Below are 18,856 nucleotides of genomic sequence, written 5' to 3' on the forward strand. Positions count from 1 at the left end.
TGCCAAGAAACTCATGGGCAGGCCTAATGCATCCTGCAACGTCCTATTGGCTCTTCAAACAACAAGAGGTCTCCTTGGTGATCAGATGTTGTGAAAAGCAATATGGAGGCAGCTGAGGGCATCTGCTGAATTAGAAGGCCAGTTAGAGACATTTTACATGGCGACAGGTGAGTTCTAAAGGGATTGTTTGCCCTTGCTACAGATTTAACTCCAAGGTTGACCATGGCAAAGTGGTAAATCTGGTCTACGCCAAATGCCAATGGTGTAGGTGAAGTGGAGAAGGGTTTGACCTTCCACTAGATCTTCGCTGGTTTCTGGGATCCCAGCAGGAAGATTTCTTCCTACCCATGAAGTGCCCATAAAAAAGGTCAACCTTGGCTCTTCACCTGATTTACTGTCAATGGAACCACTTGTAGATTCTTCAAAAAAAAAAAAAAAAGGAATGAGAACCCACAAACCAGGAGCACGTAAAGTGAAGCTCAAAGCCAAGTCAGGGTGAAGATATTAGATGCTCCTGCTGGGGTTCAAGATGTGGCAGAGCAATCAACTGCCTCTTAGTGCCCATTATGAAGAAAATCTTACTGGGTGGATTTACTCTGTAAAGCAAAGTTGTCTTGTGTGTGGTTGCAAGCGACCTCTACAGATTCAGTATATCTCTCAGCAACCATTTCTATTGGGCAGTTGACAGGAACTCTTGAAACGTCTGTTTCTGCTTGCAACTAATGAAGCCACATGGAAAGCCAGATGAGACTTTTCTGCCAATGAAAAAGCTCCCCTTCCTTAGAGGCCACTGAATAGAGTAACGAAGGGAAAACCCAATAGCAAGTCCAATATTGGCCACCTTCCAACGATGGCAGCTTAGAGAGAGTGACTATATTAACAGTACTTAAGTTCTTTCCTTGCAGAAAAGTGTCATTGACAAGTTCACTCTTGAAACCATTTTTCCAGGAGCAACTCACACCAGTCCTAAAAAGAATCCCTTTAGCACTTCCCCTTGTGGTTATGACTTGCGCCAAAAAAAAAAAAAAAAGTCTCGCACACATTTAAGTAAAAACTAGTATAAAACATTATATGGTTATAGAACTTCTCTGTATGTTCAATAATTACACTTTGGCAATTTGTGCTCCAAAAATTCCTCTGTAAAACAACAAAAGCCAAAAAAAAAAAAAAAATAAAAAAAAAAGAAGAAGCACTAAGAGGAGAAAAGCCATTCGCTGAGCCTTGGCATGCTGAGCTCACCAACTACTGCTCTGCAATAGGTTAGGCATTCCTCGAATGACACATTGGGGTTCACAGAGGGAATAAGAGATCTAGAAAATCATTTTTTTTGTTCCAGAAAGTACAAAAGTAAACAAAGATTTCCAAGAAAATCAGCGACTCGAAGGAGAGGGAAAGAAAAGATGAAAGTTCTTCTAAGCAGCAGCTGCCATGTCTGTGCAAGCGTGTCCTCACACAGTGGATATCATGGTCCCATTGCCGCTGTGAAACAAAAAAGAAGAATAGAAAGAGTACTGCTGAGGTGATCATCATTAGAGGAGCACATCACAACATCACGACACGGATGGCCAACACAAGCTGCAGTATCTCTTACTCACAGACACGGGTACCTGGGTTTGGGTGAGGCCAGCAGGAAAGGGTAAACCGGGAACTTTGTTTCATCAAAATATGTTCTCAAAGAAAACACCAACTCTTTCTACTTACACATAAAGGGGGTAGTAGTTTGCTACTCTACTTCCAGAGGAGATCCAACAGTTAGGCAACATCTGGGACCTTCTCCAAGGTTGGCTAGGCTAAAGCAGAATATTTAATAACATTTTACCTAGCTGATGGACCTCTTGTGGACGTAGAGTAGCAAGATACTAAACATTTTGTTTCAGTCTAGCCAACCTTGGAGAAGGTTCCAGAGGTTACCTAGCTGGTGGACCTATTGTGGAGGTAGAGTAACATCTGGAACCTTCTCCAACGTTGGCTAGGCTGAAACTGTTTAGTAGTTTGCTACTCTACCTCCACAGATGTTCAACAGCAAGTTAACATCTGGGACCTTCCCTGAAGTCATTGATGCCAAGACAAATTGTTGGTTCTCTTCTGGAAATTGAGTAACAAATTATTAAATAATCTCTCTTGGCATCAACGACTTCAGAGAAGGTCACAGTTGTTACCTTGCTGTTGGACCTCCAGTGGCAGTAAATAGAGTAATATGTTACTAAACATTCTGTTTCAGAATAATCATACCTGGAGAAGGTCCCAGATGTTACCTAGCTGTTGGACCACCAGTGGAAGTTGAGCAGCAAACTGCTAAACATTTGGTTTTATTATGGCCAACTTCAAAGTCCCAGACTTCACCTCGCTGTTTAGTGATTTGCTTCAAACTCGAGAATAGAATCAACAGCTAAGTAAAATCTGGGACCTTTTCCAAAGTTGGCTAGGCTAAAACAGAATGTTTAGTAACTTGCTACTCTACATCCAAAGGAGGTCCAACAGCTAAGTAACATCTGAGACCTTCCCTGAAGTCAGTGACACCAAGACAAATTGTTTAGTAATTTACTACTCAAACTCCTGGAGGGAGTATCTACCGGCTAAGCAGAAAAGCACATTTGGTAACTTGCTACTCTATTGCCACGGGAGTAGCAACAGTGAGGTAACATTTGGGACCTTCTCTGAAGTTGTTGATGCCGAGACAGATTGTTGGTTCTCTTCTGGAGTTTCAGTAACCATTTACTAAACAATCTGTCTTCGCATCAACAACTTCAGAGAAGGTCCCAAATGTTACCTCGCTGTTGGACCTCATGTGGAAGTTCAGTAGCAAACTGCTAAACATTCTGTTTAAGTCTGACGGGCTTCAAAGTCCCAGATTTCACCTCACTGTTTAGTAATTTGCTACTCAACTCCAGAAGAGAAACAGCAGCCAAGTAAAAATCTGGGACCTTCTCCACAGTTTTACACTAAAACAGAACATCTAGTAATTTTCAACTCCACAGGAAGTGTAACCATTACGTCAAATCTGGGACCTACTCTGAATTCAGTGATGCCAAGACAAATTGTTTAGCAATTTACTAAAATTCCTGAAGGGTACCTAATGACTAACCTACTGGCCAAGTAGAAAACCACATTTGGTAACTTGCTACTCTACTTCCACAGGAGGTTCAATGGCTAGGCAACATCTGGGACTTTCCCTGAAGTCGTTTATGCCAAGACAAATTGTTGGTTCTCTTCTTGAGTTTGAGTAACAAATTACTGACCCCAGATGAGTAGCAAGGTAACAACTTCCACTGGAGGTCCAAAAGCAAACTGCTAAACATTCGATTTGAGTATGGCCAATGTCAAAGTCCCAGATTTCACCAGCTGTAATTTGCTTCCCTAAAGTCAGTGATGCCAAGACGCCAAAAGAGTACCTGCAGCTAGGTGAAGGCTGAGTCAGTCTCTGATAAATCAGGATGTTTAGCAACTTGGTATTCAACCTTCATAGACGGTCCAATAGCTGTGCAAAATTTGAGACCTTCTTTGAAGGCACCTCCACTAAACACAATTCTCTTAAAATAACTATACTGTGCATCATGACACTAACTGAAAGAGAGATTTTGGGTTTGCATATCAAAATTTATGAACAAATTTATGAAGCCTTTCCAATGATTTTTAGGAGGAGCCATTGTCCTGGTGCTCAAAACACTTCTGCTACACAAAACACAAGAAGCTGGCATTCAGGACGTACCAAAACCAGATCCTCCATCAAAATGACTAAATGCTTATTAGAGTAGACCCAAACTTTCATCCAATCCAATCCACTTGCTGCCAAGGGTGTTCATAATGGACTTAGATTAGGGAGATGAAAAAAATAACACTAAGTACAAGAAATCGAATCCAGCATCAAGTTCCTACTGGTGTTAATAAGGGATACTGCAGGTGACGTGCAATACGGAGAGTGAGAATGCTGAAAACCACTATGGAGAGAACAACGAAATCACAAATACACCAATAAAGATGCATCATTTTTACCATAGCACAGTGAGAATACAACACATGCATTGAATGGAATATTAAATCACCACGATACAAAAACAATGGTAAAAAATAAACCACATATTAGATTACCTGTTGGCGGGGCGTGCTGCTCCGTAGTCATCCAAGCCCTAACGAGGAACAGAAAAAAAAAAAAAAGAAGGAAATGCACAAGAATTAAAATCATAAACCAGAAAACTTTTTGAAAGACAAAAGACTGTGCTGAGCTGAGGCATTTCTAATAGAAGCAGGAGGTCAAGGAAATTATTCTTAAAGGGTCACTGTCCACCCAAAATGGAATTGCGCAGCTTCTGGGGAATTGAAACCACCCAATGGCTTTCTGGACTCGGGGGCTCGAGGAAAGGTTCTCTCATCAAAGCCTAAAGCTCAGATCACATGAGCATGGCTTAGCTGCCCTTACTTCTCCGCCGTTGGTCTGCAGACCTCCAGGCATTTACAACCAAGACTGGGCAAAGGGGCCAAGCCATCTCTGCTTATCAATTTTTCTTTATTTTCTGGGGAATTTCAACAACACTCAAAGCTCTCCATTTGTCCAAATCCCTCCCATGGGTACCACAGAAGATTCCTCATTGGCCACCATCTGTAGACAATGCATGGAACGATTATAGAAGAGTCAGGATTCTCGGAGGTCAATAACCCCATTGAGATCTTCATGTTGCGTCACCAGGACATCCAATGTCACCAGGCTCCAATGGTAAATCTCATCTCCACTGTCCACTAGGGAGAACACATGAGCACTCCCTCTTGTGCCACCAAAACAAGGTGACAATTGAGGCAGAAGGAGGACCAGGGGTATCTATGTATGTCACAATTGCAACCTAGCCCTCTGTACACCTGGATGGGGGGGTTGGGCTTATACAGTGAATATAAATAGTCTACACACCCCTGTTCAACTGTCAGGTTTCTGTGATGTAAGAGACAAAGATAAAGCATTTCAGAACTTTTTCCACCTTTAATTTGACCTATAAACTGTACAAGTCTATTGAAAAACAAACTGAAATCTTTGGGAGGGGGGGAGTAAAAATAAGATAGAAATAAAGTGGTTGCATAAGTGTGTACACCCTCTTATAACTGGGGATGTAGCTGTGTTCAGAATTAAGCAATCGCATTCAAACTCATGTTAAATAGGAGTCAGTACACACCTGCCATCATGTAAATTGCCTCTGATAAACCCCAAATTAAGTTCAGCTGTTCTAGTAGATCTTCCCTGACATTTTCTTAGTCGCATCCTACAGCAAAAGCCATGGTCCGAAGGGAGATTCCAAAGCATCGGAGGGATCTCATTGTTAAAAGGTATTAGTCAGGAGAAGGGTACAAAAGAATTTCCAAGGCATTAGATATACCATGGAACACAGTGAAGACAGTCATCATCGAGTAGAGAAAATATGGCACAACAGTGACATTACCAAGAACTGGACGTCCCTCCAAAATTGATGAAGACGAGAAGAAAACTGGGAGGCTGCCAAGAGGCCTACAGCAACATTAAAGTGGTTGTAAACCCTTACAACACACTTTGACCTACAGGTAAGCCTAGATTAAGGCTTACCTGTAGGTCCAAGAAATATCTCCTAAACCTACACGGTTTAGGAGATATTTGCCGAAAGACAGGCACCGCTGTCTACGACGCATGCGCCGCAGACAGTGGCGCGTAGGCGCACTGAGCGCACCGCGGTCAACGGCGATATGCCGCGAGTGGCGACTCCCGTGCGCACGCGCGGGAGTGACGTCATCGCGGCTTCGCCGAATGACAGCAGCGGAGCAGCGAGACCCACGAGAAGATGGACGCTCGGAACTACAGGGGACAGCGGTGACTACGCTGGCTCCTGTGTCAGGTAAGTGACACATAATGGACTACTATGCGATGCGATGCATAGTAGTCCATTATGCTTTACCTTTGCAGGGAATGAAAGAGGAAGTAAACTCATCAGGGTTTACTTCCTCTTTAAAGGATCCGCATGAATATCTGGCAAGTACTGGCTGTGTGGTACATGTGACAACAATCTCCTATATTCCTCATATATCTGGGCTATGGGGTAGAGTGGCAAGACGGAAGCCTTTTCTTACAAAGAAAAACAACTAAGCCCGGCTAAATTTTGCAAAAACACATCTGAAGTCTCCCAAAATCACGTGGGAAAATGTGTTCTGGTCTGATGAAACCAAGGTTAAACTTTTTGGCCATAATTCCAAAAGATACGTTTGCTGCAAAAACACTGCACATCACCAAAATAACAACATACCCACCGTGAAGCATGGTGGTGGCCGCATTATGCTTTGGGTCTGTTTTTCTTCAGCTGGAACAGGGGCCTTAGTCAAGGTAGAGAGAATTATGAACAGTTCCAAATACCAGTCAATATTGACACAAAACCTTCAGGCTTCTGCTAGAAAGCTGAACATGAAGAGCAACTTCAACTTTCAGCTCGACAACGACCCAAAGCATCCATTCAAATCCACAAAGGAATGGCTTCACCAGAAGAAGATTAACGTTTTGGAATGGCCCAGCCAGAGTCCAGAACTGAATCCCATTGAAAATCTGTGGGGTGATCTGAAGAGGGCTGTGCACAGGAGATGCCCTCGCCAATCTGACAGATTTGGAGTGTTTTTGCAAAGAAGAGTGGGCAAATATTACCAAGTCAAGATGTGCCATGCTGATAAATTCATACCCAAAAAGACTGCTGTAATAAAATCAAAAGGTGCTTCAAGAAAACGTATTAGTATAAGGGTGTGCACACTTATGCAACCATATTATTTTAGTTTTTTAATTTGACTTCCCTAAAAGATTTCAGTTTGTTGTTCAACTGAGTTGTACAGTTTATAGGTCACATTAAAAAGGTGGAAAAAGTTCTGAAATTATTTATCTTTGTCTCATTTTTTTATAATCGCAGAAACCTGACATTTTAAATGGGTGTGTAGACTTTTTATATCCACTGTAGAGAAACTGATCCCCTCCGAAAACTATTGGTTCTTCTACATGACGGCCATTCTACCCACCTCCTCCGATTGGGCCCCTGTGTGATCCCTAAAACCCCCCGCCCCCCAATCCTAGCGCTGCCAGGTTCCCCCCTCCCCTCTCCCACCGGCTGCTGTGGGGGATCTGTCAGGATGGAGAGCGGCAGGGAAGGGGCCAGTAAATGTGTCATTTACCATGCCCTTCCTTGTCTGAATGAATAGAGTCAGTGATTGGTACCAATCACTGACTCTGTTCATTCATAATTGAGGCATAGTAATTTGTGTTTATTCATAACTGTATTTACTATGCTTCAGTTTATGAATGAACGGGAAGCCTCTGTACAGAGCTCTTCCTGTCCATTCATTCTGTACAGCTGAGGCTGCAGAGATGGGGATTGAGGGCTGTGTCCTCAGTCTCCTTTTTCTATCCTCAAAAGGTAGAACATCAGAGGTATATTTAGACCCAAGATTTCTCACCAAACACAACCACACCAGAGTTTCTTACACATAGGGCATTTTTAGTTTTCCTTTTCCTGGAATAACCCCTAAAAAGGTCTGACTACTTCAAGGGCTGCAACATTGTGAAGGTCAAGCCCCACAATCCATGGAGAGTCCTACTGCATGTACTAAGTGGTCTGACACTATATCGAATAGGGTGGAGCCAGAATCTTCAAGGAAAGCTGAAGACCCCCCCTGAATGTAATCACTTTTAGGTGGACAAACCCTTTAATGACCTTAATTTCACAGCAGAGTTCTATAAGCCGTTGGGTATGCAGTGTGCTCTTCCAAATCTAAATTGGAAAGAAGCCGCATCCAGGACGGGGATCATGATGATGAAATGTTTGATTAGCAGTCCATATGTTATGGTAGGGGGTGCTGCACTGCTGATCGGTGTGTGATGGGGGGGGGGGGTGTAAAATGCTTATTGTACTGCATTTCTCCAAACCAAAAGAGCAACAAGGACATCCAAGAAACAGAATATTACCGAAATATGAGGACTTCTGCCAGAAATCATTGCTCAGCCCCCCCGCGTGGGCTCAGGATCTTCAGACAAGCAATGCTACAATTTAAAAGGAGGACCCCAGCCAAAAAAGAAAAATTTCCACGTATGTTGTCCACGGATTACTGGAATTCTGCATTCTGTGGAGCCAGGCCTTGACTCTCTTACCACCCTGCCTGCTCCATGACTGCTTTACCACACCATCTTTTTTTGGACCCCTTCCTCGTACAATAGTAAGCCAAAGGTTAGAAGGGCACCAGAACCGGCCATTGTGACCATTGCAGTAGGGAAAGGCTCTCTACCTGCTCTCTTATTTCAGTTTAGTCTATTTAGTCTAATCTGAGCAGGGGGGGAGGAGGAGGTTTTAGAGAAGGCTTACTTTATATACAGCACACAATGCAAGATATGGCACGATGGGTTTCACTTCTTCTTGATGGATCTGTGGGATATCCTGGATCCATGTCATAAATAGTCATGGCCAACCGCCTTTACCATAACAACCAATGATTCTTTAGGGGCAGGACGCACAGTGTTGTTCCTTGCTATAGTGATGGTGGCAGACTCATGTTCACAATGGCAGCGCATAACGGATTCAGAGCAGGTGGCAGGGCCACCCCCAGCATTCAGAACTTTCCATTCCACCCCATCTCCTTCAAACTTTCCTCCATTTCCCTCGACACTTGAAGCCAAAACATAGGACTTGAATATGAAGAGGGCACTGGGGGGCCTTTGTAATAGGGAAATTGTGTGGTGATGGGGGGGGGGGGGGAACTCTGATGTACAGAGGCAAATCTGATGTGATGGGGGGACTTATGCATTGGGGGGGGGGGGTTCTGAAGTGGTGGGAGGACCTCCAACATGACGTGATCTTCATCAGAGTGGTTGCATGCATAATCCCAGGAACACATTTCCCATTGATAACATTTACATTTTTAAAGATTGGGGGGCTCCAGATTTTTGATCACTTTTAAAGGGGGCTGCACAAAAAAAAGGGTTGAGAAACGCTGCTATAGAGTGTATATTTCGCCTGAATCGTCACCTAGTGCCACAAAGTTCAACAACTGCCTTACCAAAGTCATTCTACTTCGAGATGAGGAACCCAAAGTCCATATGGGAAGGGACCCAGACTTTAGGAACTTCGCCACACCTGGAAGCCATTTATTGGGTCTAGTTTTGGAGGAGATTTGCATGTTTGAATTGTTTTAAGCTTCAGAAACCGACACAAAATTCATCATGGGCCATTGGAAACCCATCTACTTTTTTTTTTGCAGAGGTTGGCGCTCCTCTAAGCCCTCCATCTCCTCACATTATGATGAAGTTTAAATAACGGTGTAAAAGGGAGGATGGAAATAGAATTTCTCTGCAGCTTGGGTGAGCTTGACATATTCGCCTGCATTAGCATAAGAGGATATAAATATCCACCAGAATATTTTAGCATCCCTTTTCAGAGACATGTCAGCGATTAACTCTTGCAGCGAAGTGGCACACCGAAGGAGATAACAAGAACGAGCTGCAGCGTTACAGGAATTACGGATTGTGCTTTAACGTTACCGCAACGAACATATGGGTAATCTGTCTCCGGAGGGCGGGGGGGGGGGATTATGCCTGGGACAGACAGGGTCAAGGCATTGAGACAAGATTTCATGTCTCTGGTGAGTCGGCATCATTGTTGGTATGGACAGGTGACGTAATCAGGCTGTACTTCTTAAAGTACTGGACCTTCAATGATTGGTGCCTGAAGTGAATCCCATGGATGGCACCATGTCAGAACCAGATGAACAGATACCTGCACTCCAAAAACACATACGTTCCATGTGTTTTTTGTAAAGAAGGCATCACGTAAAGGCATAAGGAACCTAATGTTTCAGGGTCCTGCACAGAACCCTGACCTCATCCTTTAGGCTGGGTTCACACTGAAGCGATGTGGGAATGCCGCAAATCCGCGGCGGGTTCCCGCATCGCATGCCTCCCGCCGGCAGTTCACACTGCCCTATGCGAACTGCTGGGAGTGTCAGTGAAATGTTAATGACACCCCCAGATCAGTTCGCATATCGCAGTGCGATCTGCAAACTCGGACAGGAATCGGATCGCATGGTGTGAATACCCATGCGATCCGATTCTGCTGCGGACCAAAAAAAGGGTCCTGTGCGAGTTTGGAGCGGGTGCGATGCGAATTCAGCCATACTATCTGTATGGCTGAACTCGCATCGCACAGAGATCGGATGTGATTTGCACTGCAGTGCGGTGCGAATCACATCCGGGTCTCCCACCCGCAGCGGTGTGAACCCAGCCTTAGGATGAATTGGAACGCTGATGGTTAGCCAGGTCTTCTCAGCCAACATCAGTACCTGACCTCACAAATGGGCACAATTTGTGGTAAGCATTTCTGGGAAGAGCGGAGCCAGCTCCATAAAAGACATGGTGTGACCAGTTTAGTGTGGAGGAACTGCGATGCCCTGTACAGAGCCCCTGACCTCAACCTTACTGAACACCACTGAGATAAATTGGGATTTATTTGGTTCCCAATGTGAGCCAGATCTTCTCACCCAACATCAGTACCTGACCAATGAGCACATATTTCCACAGACACCCTCCAGTATCTCGTAGAAAGTCTTCTCAGAAGAGTGGAAGACGTTATAGCCACAAAATGGGGCAACTCCATATTAATGACCATGTGGAGAGTGGAGATAACTTCATTAGGACGTGATTTGTTGTGGAGGAACTCGAGAGTCCTGTACAGAGCCCTGACCTCATCCCTACTGATCACCTTTGGGGTGAATTGGAATGTTGACAAGCCAGGTTTTAAATTTTTTTTTGGTGCCCAACATGCAAGTCGGGTCTTCACATCCATCATCGGTACCTGACCTCACAAATTACTTTTGGATTTATGGGGTTCTAGCTGACCTCAGTCCTAATGAACACCCTTCAGGATGAATAAAAACACCAACTGGGACTCAAGTCATCTAAACTAACGTCAGTACGCGACCTCATAAATGGGACTAATTCCCACAGATACCCTCCAAAATCTTGTGGAAAATCCTCCCAGAAGAGTGGAGGATGTTAGAGCCACAAAGGGGGGCAACTTCATATCAACGGCCGGGGGGGGGGGGGGGGGGGGCGACAACTCCATATGCATGGCCATGGTTTTTGGGAATGGGATGTCAAACAAGCTTATAAGTGATGGTCAGGTGACAACAAACTTTTGCCCATATAGTGTAGGAAGGCATAGTAGATCCTGGTGAACCGGAGAGGACCATTTTACATTTTTGGACAGGTTTCCCCCTAAAGTAACAAACTGATTTTATAGTGTTAAAAAGTAAATTAGGGAGGAGCTATACAAGGCGATTTCTGGTGGAAGTGCTGCTGTAGCGTCTTCCTTTGCACCAAATCTTACTGTTTGCGCTTATGTTGCACCTTAACGGTTTATATAGACTATAATTGTTTCTCTGCTCCAAATGTTGGCAGAAAACAGCTGCCAGGAAGGGCCAATATGCCACAAAATGCACTTCATTATGAACAATAAAGGAAAACCGCCAGGGTACAACACGTGGTCAGCAGCAAACAGTGGCTTATCCAGTCTGCAAAGGAAGATGGCTGCTATCAACCAACTTACGGGTGTTGACCTCTTACAAGGTTTGTACAGTCCGACTGACTGTGGATAGAGACCGCTGGCAGTCCTGTGTATTGTATACCCATAGGGTATAGAGTAACCCTATAAATGAGGAACATAAGGCACTGTGGAACAGACTCGGGTTAACCAGCATAAGAGTCACATCAACCGGAAACCTTTTAACCTTTTCTTATTTACCATCCCAATAAAAAATAAAGATATTTCAACTTCAAGTGGAAACAATGTAACAAATGCTACGGAAGCCATTTTGAGGTCTAAAAGAACTATGCCCCCCCCCCCCCCCCCCATAAAATAAATCCCAGTATAAGTACCGATACTTTTTTTTTTATGTCATATGACACAGTTTTCGCTGTCTGATGGGTGGCACTGATTGTAGCACTGATGAGCAGTGCACCGATAGGTGGCACACACTGATGGCTGGCACTTATGGGCACTGAAATAAAATGACATGAGAGGAAAAGAAAGGAAACTAAACTATTTTGCTATGCTGCCTGCAATGCCATCTTGGTACACCTTGCACTCGGACATCTCGTTACACCCAGCCCAAACTATATGGGCTGGGTGTAACAAGATGTCCGCTGCTGACTTACTGTGGCCGAGTGCAGGGTGTACCAAGATGGGCGTCAGGATGCTCAAACACTGACGGCAATATGGGGCGTCACTTTCCTTACCGAATGCGACGGCTCCGGTCACTGATCCTGATGGATGATGCGGCTGCGCCCCGCACGCCTGCCAGCTTACCTGCTAGAGGACTCGCTCTCCCTGCTGACTCCCTGTTGCACGCCGCCTCTCTCACATCCCAGGTATCGGATTAAGCATCGGGATCATTTGTGCGCGTACCAGTACTCACACAAATGCTCAATCCCTCCAGATATTAGTATCGGTACAACCCTAATTTATAATTATATATATATATATATATATATATATATATATATATACACATACACACACACACACACACACACACATACACACACACATATATATATACACACACACTGTATTTCACAAGAGGGAGTACACCCCTAAGTGAAATAATTTCCAAATTGGGCCCAAAGTGTCAATATTTTGTGTGGCCACCATTATTTACCAGCACTGCCTTAACCCTCTTAGGCATGGAGGTCACCAGAGCTTCACAGGTTGGCACCCGGAGTCCTCTTCCCCTCCTCCATGATGACATCACAGAGCTGGTGGATGTTGGAGACCTTGGGCTCCTCCACCTTCCATTTGAGGATGTCCCACAGATGCTCAATAGGGTTTAGGTCTGGAGACATGCTTGGCCAGTCCATTACCTTTACCCTCAGCTTCTTTAGCAAGGCAGTGGTCATCTTGGAGGTGTGTTTGGGGTGGTTATGTTGGAATACCGCCCTGCGGTCCAGTCTCTGAAGGGAGGGGATCAGGCTCTGCTTCAGTATGTCACAGTACATGTTGGCATTCATGGTTCCCTCAATGAACTGTAGCTCCCCAGTGCCGTGGACATTTCTCTATAAGCTACGTGTATTCCATGTCTCCTGCGCTAATAACCGCCCTTTCAGTATAATGTATCTTAGTATGACCCCCGTTTCCTGCATTTCCCCAAGTAAAGAGACATAGTCACCGTCCTCTTGCATCCTCAGCTCCACAGCTCAAACAACTGCTCTGATCCTGGGAGCAATCTTTATTCATATAACAATAGAGCCTGGTGGCTTCACAAATCAGCCAATCAAGCACAGGCAAGCAGGAGGGGGTTATACAACCAATGAACAATGACTAGGGGAGCATTATGGGGGGTATCTGGGCAGGGACAGTGTGTATGACTTCCCGCTCCCCGTCTCTGTAAGCCGCCATCATCATGGCTGGTCTTGGAATCAAGGACACTGTCTCCGGTCAACGCACCCAAAGAATCCCGCTTTTACTGTTGGTGTGAATCCCTATTCTGCATTGTTCAGAGAACAATGCATACCCGGGATTATACTACCTTTCCTATGGATGGGAGATCATCTGCAGGGGCAAGCCACGGAGATAACGTGTTATTTATTAGTGGCCTTGGAGTTATTGCTTTAACCCAATTCCAGTCCAGGAACAGGAGGATTTCTTGGACCAAAAATTGGTTGTTTTAGTAATCGTGACCAATTATGTCATATGCCTTTGCTGCGGGAGCTCCAGGAAAATAATCCAGATTATTTTTGGCATTATCTCCGGATGACGGACCCCTGCTTTCACCAACTCTTGCCATTGTTGACCCCCTAAATTAAGAATCAGGGCACATGCATGAGGCTTTTATTTTATTTTTTTGGTTGAATAATGATTTGATTTGTTATATTTTCTATATTTTTGGATGCATAGAATGTACTTTTTGGTTAAGTTCTATTGGCAGATAGCATGTCTAATTTTATTTGTTTTCTTTTTTTAATGCACAATAAAAAAAATTGTGTAGAATAATACTTGTCTGTGTGTTTTTACTTCAAAAACACTATAGGCAGTTACAGTTAAAAAAAAAATACAATGTAAAATTAACAAGGGACACCAACATAGTTGTAACTTTGTTCTTAAAAACTACGGGATAATGGTGTTGTGGTACCTTGCACAAATAAAAAATAAAAAAGCATAATAATATTATTCTAGATATCACTAGAAAAAAAAAAGCCTTTGAAAATGTGTTTTCCATAACTCCATCAGTATCACCAGCAAATCCGCTTCATTATTATCCCATTAAAGAAGAAGAGAATTGTGCGCTGCATTTCCAGATTTCATAATTTTATTCATAATGTTAATTCTCCATTTGAACGCTGGTTTACAAGATCGTCCGCTTCCGGCTTGTCCTTGCTTCCGAGCATGCGTGTTTGTACTTTGGACTTTTGTCTGATGGACTTGTGTACACATGTTCAGAAAAAAAACGACAACACACATTTGTCCGCGGAAAATGTTAAAATCTGCCATCCAACATTTGTCTGCGGAAAATCCGACAATTGTCCAATGGAGCGTAAAAATGGTCAGATTTTCCTGTGCCTGTCATCACATATTTCCCGTCGGAGAATCCGATCGTGTGTACGAGGCCTAACACTGGGAGACACGATGACAATACATTTTAAATACATCTTCATAAAATTTCCACAACGTCAGTGCCGGTAGCACTCATGCAGCCCCAGACCATGACACTCCCACCACCATGCTTGACTGTAGACAAGACACACTTGTCTTTGTCCTCCTCACCTGGTTGCCCCCACACACGCTTGTCACCATCTGACACCAAATACGTTTATCTTGGTCTCATCAGACCACAGGACATGGTTCCAGTAATCCATGTCCTTAGTCTGCTTGTTTTCAGCACACTTTTTACAGGCTTTCTTGTGCATCATCTTTAGAAGAGGCTTCCTTCTGGGACAACAGCCATGCAGACCAATTTGATGCAGTGTGCGGCGTATGGTCTGAGCACTGACAGGCTGACCCCCCCACCCCTACAACCTCTGCAGCAATGCTGGCAGCACTCATACGTCTATTTCCCAAAGACAACCTCTGGATATGACACGGAGCACGTGACCTCAACTTCTTTGGTGGACCATGGCGAGGCCTGTTCCGAGTGGAACCTGTCCTGTTATACCGCTGTATGGTCTTGGCCACCGTGCTGCAGATCAGTTTCAGGGTCTTGTCAATCTTCTTATAGTCTAGGCCATCTTTATGTAGAGCAACAATTCCTTTTTTTTTCAGATCCTCAGAGAGTTCTTTGCCATGAGGTGCCATGTTGAACTTCCAGTGACCAGTATGAGAGAGTGAGAGTGATAACACCAAATTTAACCCACCTGCTCCTCATTCACACCTGAGACCTTGTAACACTAACGGGTCACATGACATCGGGAAGGGAAAATGGCTAATTGGGCCAATTTGGACATTTTCACTTAGGGGTGTACTCACTTTTGTTGCCAGCGGTTTAGACATTAATGGCTGTGTGTTGAGTTATTTTGAGGGGACAGCAAATTCACACTGTTATACAAGTATTTGGTTTAGTATGATGTTTGTGCAGAACATAGAAACTGGAATTGGAACTGGTACAGGCTTTAATTGTCCTCCAAAGCAGTGGTTCTCAACCCGGTCTTCAAGTATCCCCAAATAGGAAATATCTGTCTAAAACACAAGCCGTTGACCCTAAAGAAAAAACTGAAAACATGGCCTGTTGGGGGTACTTGAGGACAGGGGTTGAGAACCACTGCTCTAAAGTATATATCTTAACCACTTCCGGACCGCCCACCGTCGTCTTACGTGATGACTTTGAAGGAGGATATCTTTGTTATGGCAGCAGCTAGCTGCCATAATCCCGGTATCCTATTCTTCAGTGGGCGGTCCGCTACAAGATAAAAGTGGTCTCTGTGGCGGATTCGCCGCAAGATCACTTTTATCAGCGGTGGGAGAGGGGAAACTCTTCCCCCCCCCCGACGTGATCTGGTGCCCTCTGCCGCTTACCGGAGCCGTCGGCAGCGGGCAGAGGTGATCGAGTCTGTCCCCTACATGGGTAGGGAGACGAGTGGAGGGGGAAGATGGCCTCCAACCCATCTCCATTAAAACATCACTTCCTCCCATAGCTCTTAAAAGGGCATTTTTTTTTTTTTTTTTATTATTACATATTTTATTTTTATTGCATTTTAATGTAAATATGAGATCTGAGGTCTTTTTGACCCCACGTCTCATTATTTAAGAAGGCCATGTTATGCTTTTTCTATTACAAGGGATATTTACATTTCCTTGTAATTGGAATAAAAGTGACACTTTTTTTTTTTTTTAAACAGTGTAAAAATAAATAAATGGTAAAATAAGAAAAATAAATATTTTTTTAAACGCGCCCCATCCCGACGAGCTTGCCGTGCAGAAGCGAATGCATACGTGACTAGCTGACTGCATACGAAATCAGTGTTCAAACCTACCATGTGAGGTATCGCTGCGATCGGTTGAGCGAGAGCGATAATTCTAGCCCTAGAACACGTCGAACTTAAAAACATGCAATTTGTATAATTTTTAAAATGTCGCTTATGGAGATTTTTAAGGGTAAAAGTTTTTCGCCCATTCTACAAGCGGGCGCAAGTTTGAAGCGTAAAATGTTGGGTATCAATTTCTCGGCGTAACATTATCTTTCACAATGTAAAAAAAAAAAAAAATTGGGCCAACTTTACTGTTTTTTTTTTTTTTTTTTTTTATTAAAAAAAGGAGTATTTTTTCCAAAGAAAAGTGCTTTTTTTTTTTTCTTTCGCCCATTGGGAAGGTTTTTCTTTATTTTCTGTCTTTTGACACAATTGAAAGTAGAGCAAGTTTCTCCAAAGCAAGAGAGAGTTGTCACCATAACTGGTGTCCCCATTGTGAGGTCGCCCCATTCCTGTTGTGGTGACAACTGTTCCTTCACTTCCAGCCCTGGTGATAGACGCCACCTGGACAAATAGAGAGGGTGAACCTCCCTAGTAGGGACTCAACAGAAATGGGACAGGAGGTTCTAACCCATGGTGCGCAACCTGTGGTCCCCCCTGGCTGTTGTGAGACTACAAGTCCCACAAGGCAATTGCAAGGCTGACAGTTACAAGCATGACTCCCAAAGGCAGAGGTATGATGGAACTTGTAGTTCCTCATCAGCTGGAGGACCACAGGTTTCGCACCCATGTTATAACCCTTCCACATACCAACCAAAACAAAAAAAAAAACCTCAGCGTATATGAGAAACTTCTATTAATCAGTGGCTACAGAACAGCAGCAGGTAAGAATTTGCAATGCAGATACGGACAGGATTCTTTTTTATGTGTCCACAAAAAGTAGCGTTTAATTAATCGGAAAAAAAAAAAGCAGATGGGAGGAGCTTCCATGGCGAGATGCCACCACAATTGGACTTCCACAGTGATATATGGCAACCGCCAGTGTCCACCTGAAACTGAAATATCAACTCTGAATGTGCTTCACCATAACCAGAAGTGAGGTAGATGCGTAGGCAGCCATGGTCAACCATCTTCTGATAAAGGAAAGGCCTGGATGTCATGCCAATCCTCTCTCCAATACCCAGAGGGTCCTGACCCAAAAAATAAGTATGGCAGATCAGAAACCCCAACCCGATTGGCTGCACATACGGTACACTATATTACCAAAAGTATTGGGACATCTGCCTTACAAGCACATGAACTTTAATGGCATCCCAGTCTTAGTCCGTAGGGTTCAATATTGAGTTGGCCCGTCCTTTGCAGCTATAACAGCTTCAACTCTTCTGGGAAGGCCGTCTACAAAGTTTAGGAGTGTATCTATGGAATGCTTGACCATTCTTCCAGAAGTGCATTTGGGATGAATTAGTGCAGAGACTGCCAGCCAGGCCTTCTCGTCCAACATCAGTCCCTGACCTCACAAATGCGCTTCTGAAAGAATGGTGAAACATCCACATAGACACACTCCTAAACCTTGTGGACGGCCTTCCCAGAAGAGTGGAAGCTGTTATAGACAGATGTTATATATTGAACCCTACAAATTAAGACTGGGATGCCATTAAAGTTCATCTGCATGTAAAGGCCGGCGTCCCAATAATTTTGGTAATATAGCATACAGGCCTGGGTCACAGCCTGAAGATTATTGAAACTCAAAAGATCATTGTGGAAGCCAGGAAACCAGCATTTCCAGGAAGTTCTCAGTGGCTGCCTACATATTTCTCTTATAATAAAAGAGTAGGACATGTTCCATAAGCTACAGCAGCCAATCAGAAAGTAGCTTTCACTAGTCTGTCATCTGATTGGTTGGTATAGGTCACCTCTGCTCACTCGCTGTGCTGGTCTTATATAAAATGACCCGTAGCTGGAACTTCTCATTTACAACTAACCTGTGTGAAGACTGGGGCCGCCACGCTGTAGGGGCGGGGCTTGTAGGTGCCGGACGCCTGTGGCGGGAAGCCGTGCGATGCCATGTTGTAGTCGGGGGGAGGAATGGAGAGGTCGTCTTTGTCCAGCAGGTTTCCGGTGCTACTACTTTTTCCAGGCTGTAAACTGTGAGGCGACAAAACAGATCTGTGATAAAATGACCCGGCCTAAACATACAGGCAGAAGTCAGGCAGAAGTCAGCCTAAACCGGCTCCTACCCCAGTCCTAAGCTCCATACTAATTACAATGAGAGCAGAGACCCAGGGAGAGCCCAATGACAAGAAGAGTGGCTGGAGAAAGGAAGAAAGGAAGGATGAAAGAAAGGATGGAAGAAAGAAAGAAAGGATGGAAGAAAGAAAGAAAGGATGGAAGAAAGAAAGAAAGGATGGAAGAAAGAAAGAAAGGATGGAA

General features: G+C 44.1%; 1 protein-coding gene across 6 annotated transcripts in view; it reads right to left on the bottom strand.

The window, feature by feature from the left end:
- Window positions 1–18,856, bottom strand: part of BAIAP2 (BAR/IMD domain containing adaptor protein 2) — a 93,540-nt gene that overhangs the window by 41,301 nt on the left and 33,383 nt on the right. For 5 of the 6 annotated variants that reach the window (XR_013263461.1, XM_077458735.1, XM_077458734.1 and 2 more), the window contains exons 9-10: window positions 18,409–18,571; window positions 4,090–4,127 (exon numbers count right to left, since the gene is read on the bottom strand). Coding sequence is in view for 5 of the 6 variants with exons in the window: in XM_077458735.1 (XP_077314861.1) it covers window positions 4,090–4,127; window positions 18,409–18,571 (201 nt within the window). In the remaining variant the exon portion in view is untranslated. Of the gene's footprint in view, window positions 1–4,089; window positions 4,128–13,196; window positions 14,640–18,408; window positions 18,572–18,856 lie in introns of those variants that run through there. The other variant, XM_077458736.1, reaches the window with a different exon arrangement.

This window comes from Lithobates pipiens, unplaced genomic scaffold (genome assembly GCF_037356315.1).
Source record: "Lithobates pipiens isolate NorthernLeopardFrog02 unplaced genomic scaffold, aLitPip1_a1.2 Scaffold_28, whole genome shotgun sequence".
Classification (NCBI taxonomy): domain Eukaryota; kingdom Metazoa; phylum Chordata; class Amphibia; order Anura; family Ranidae; genus Lithobates; species Lithobates pipiens.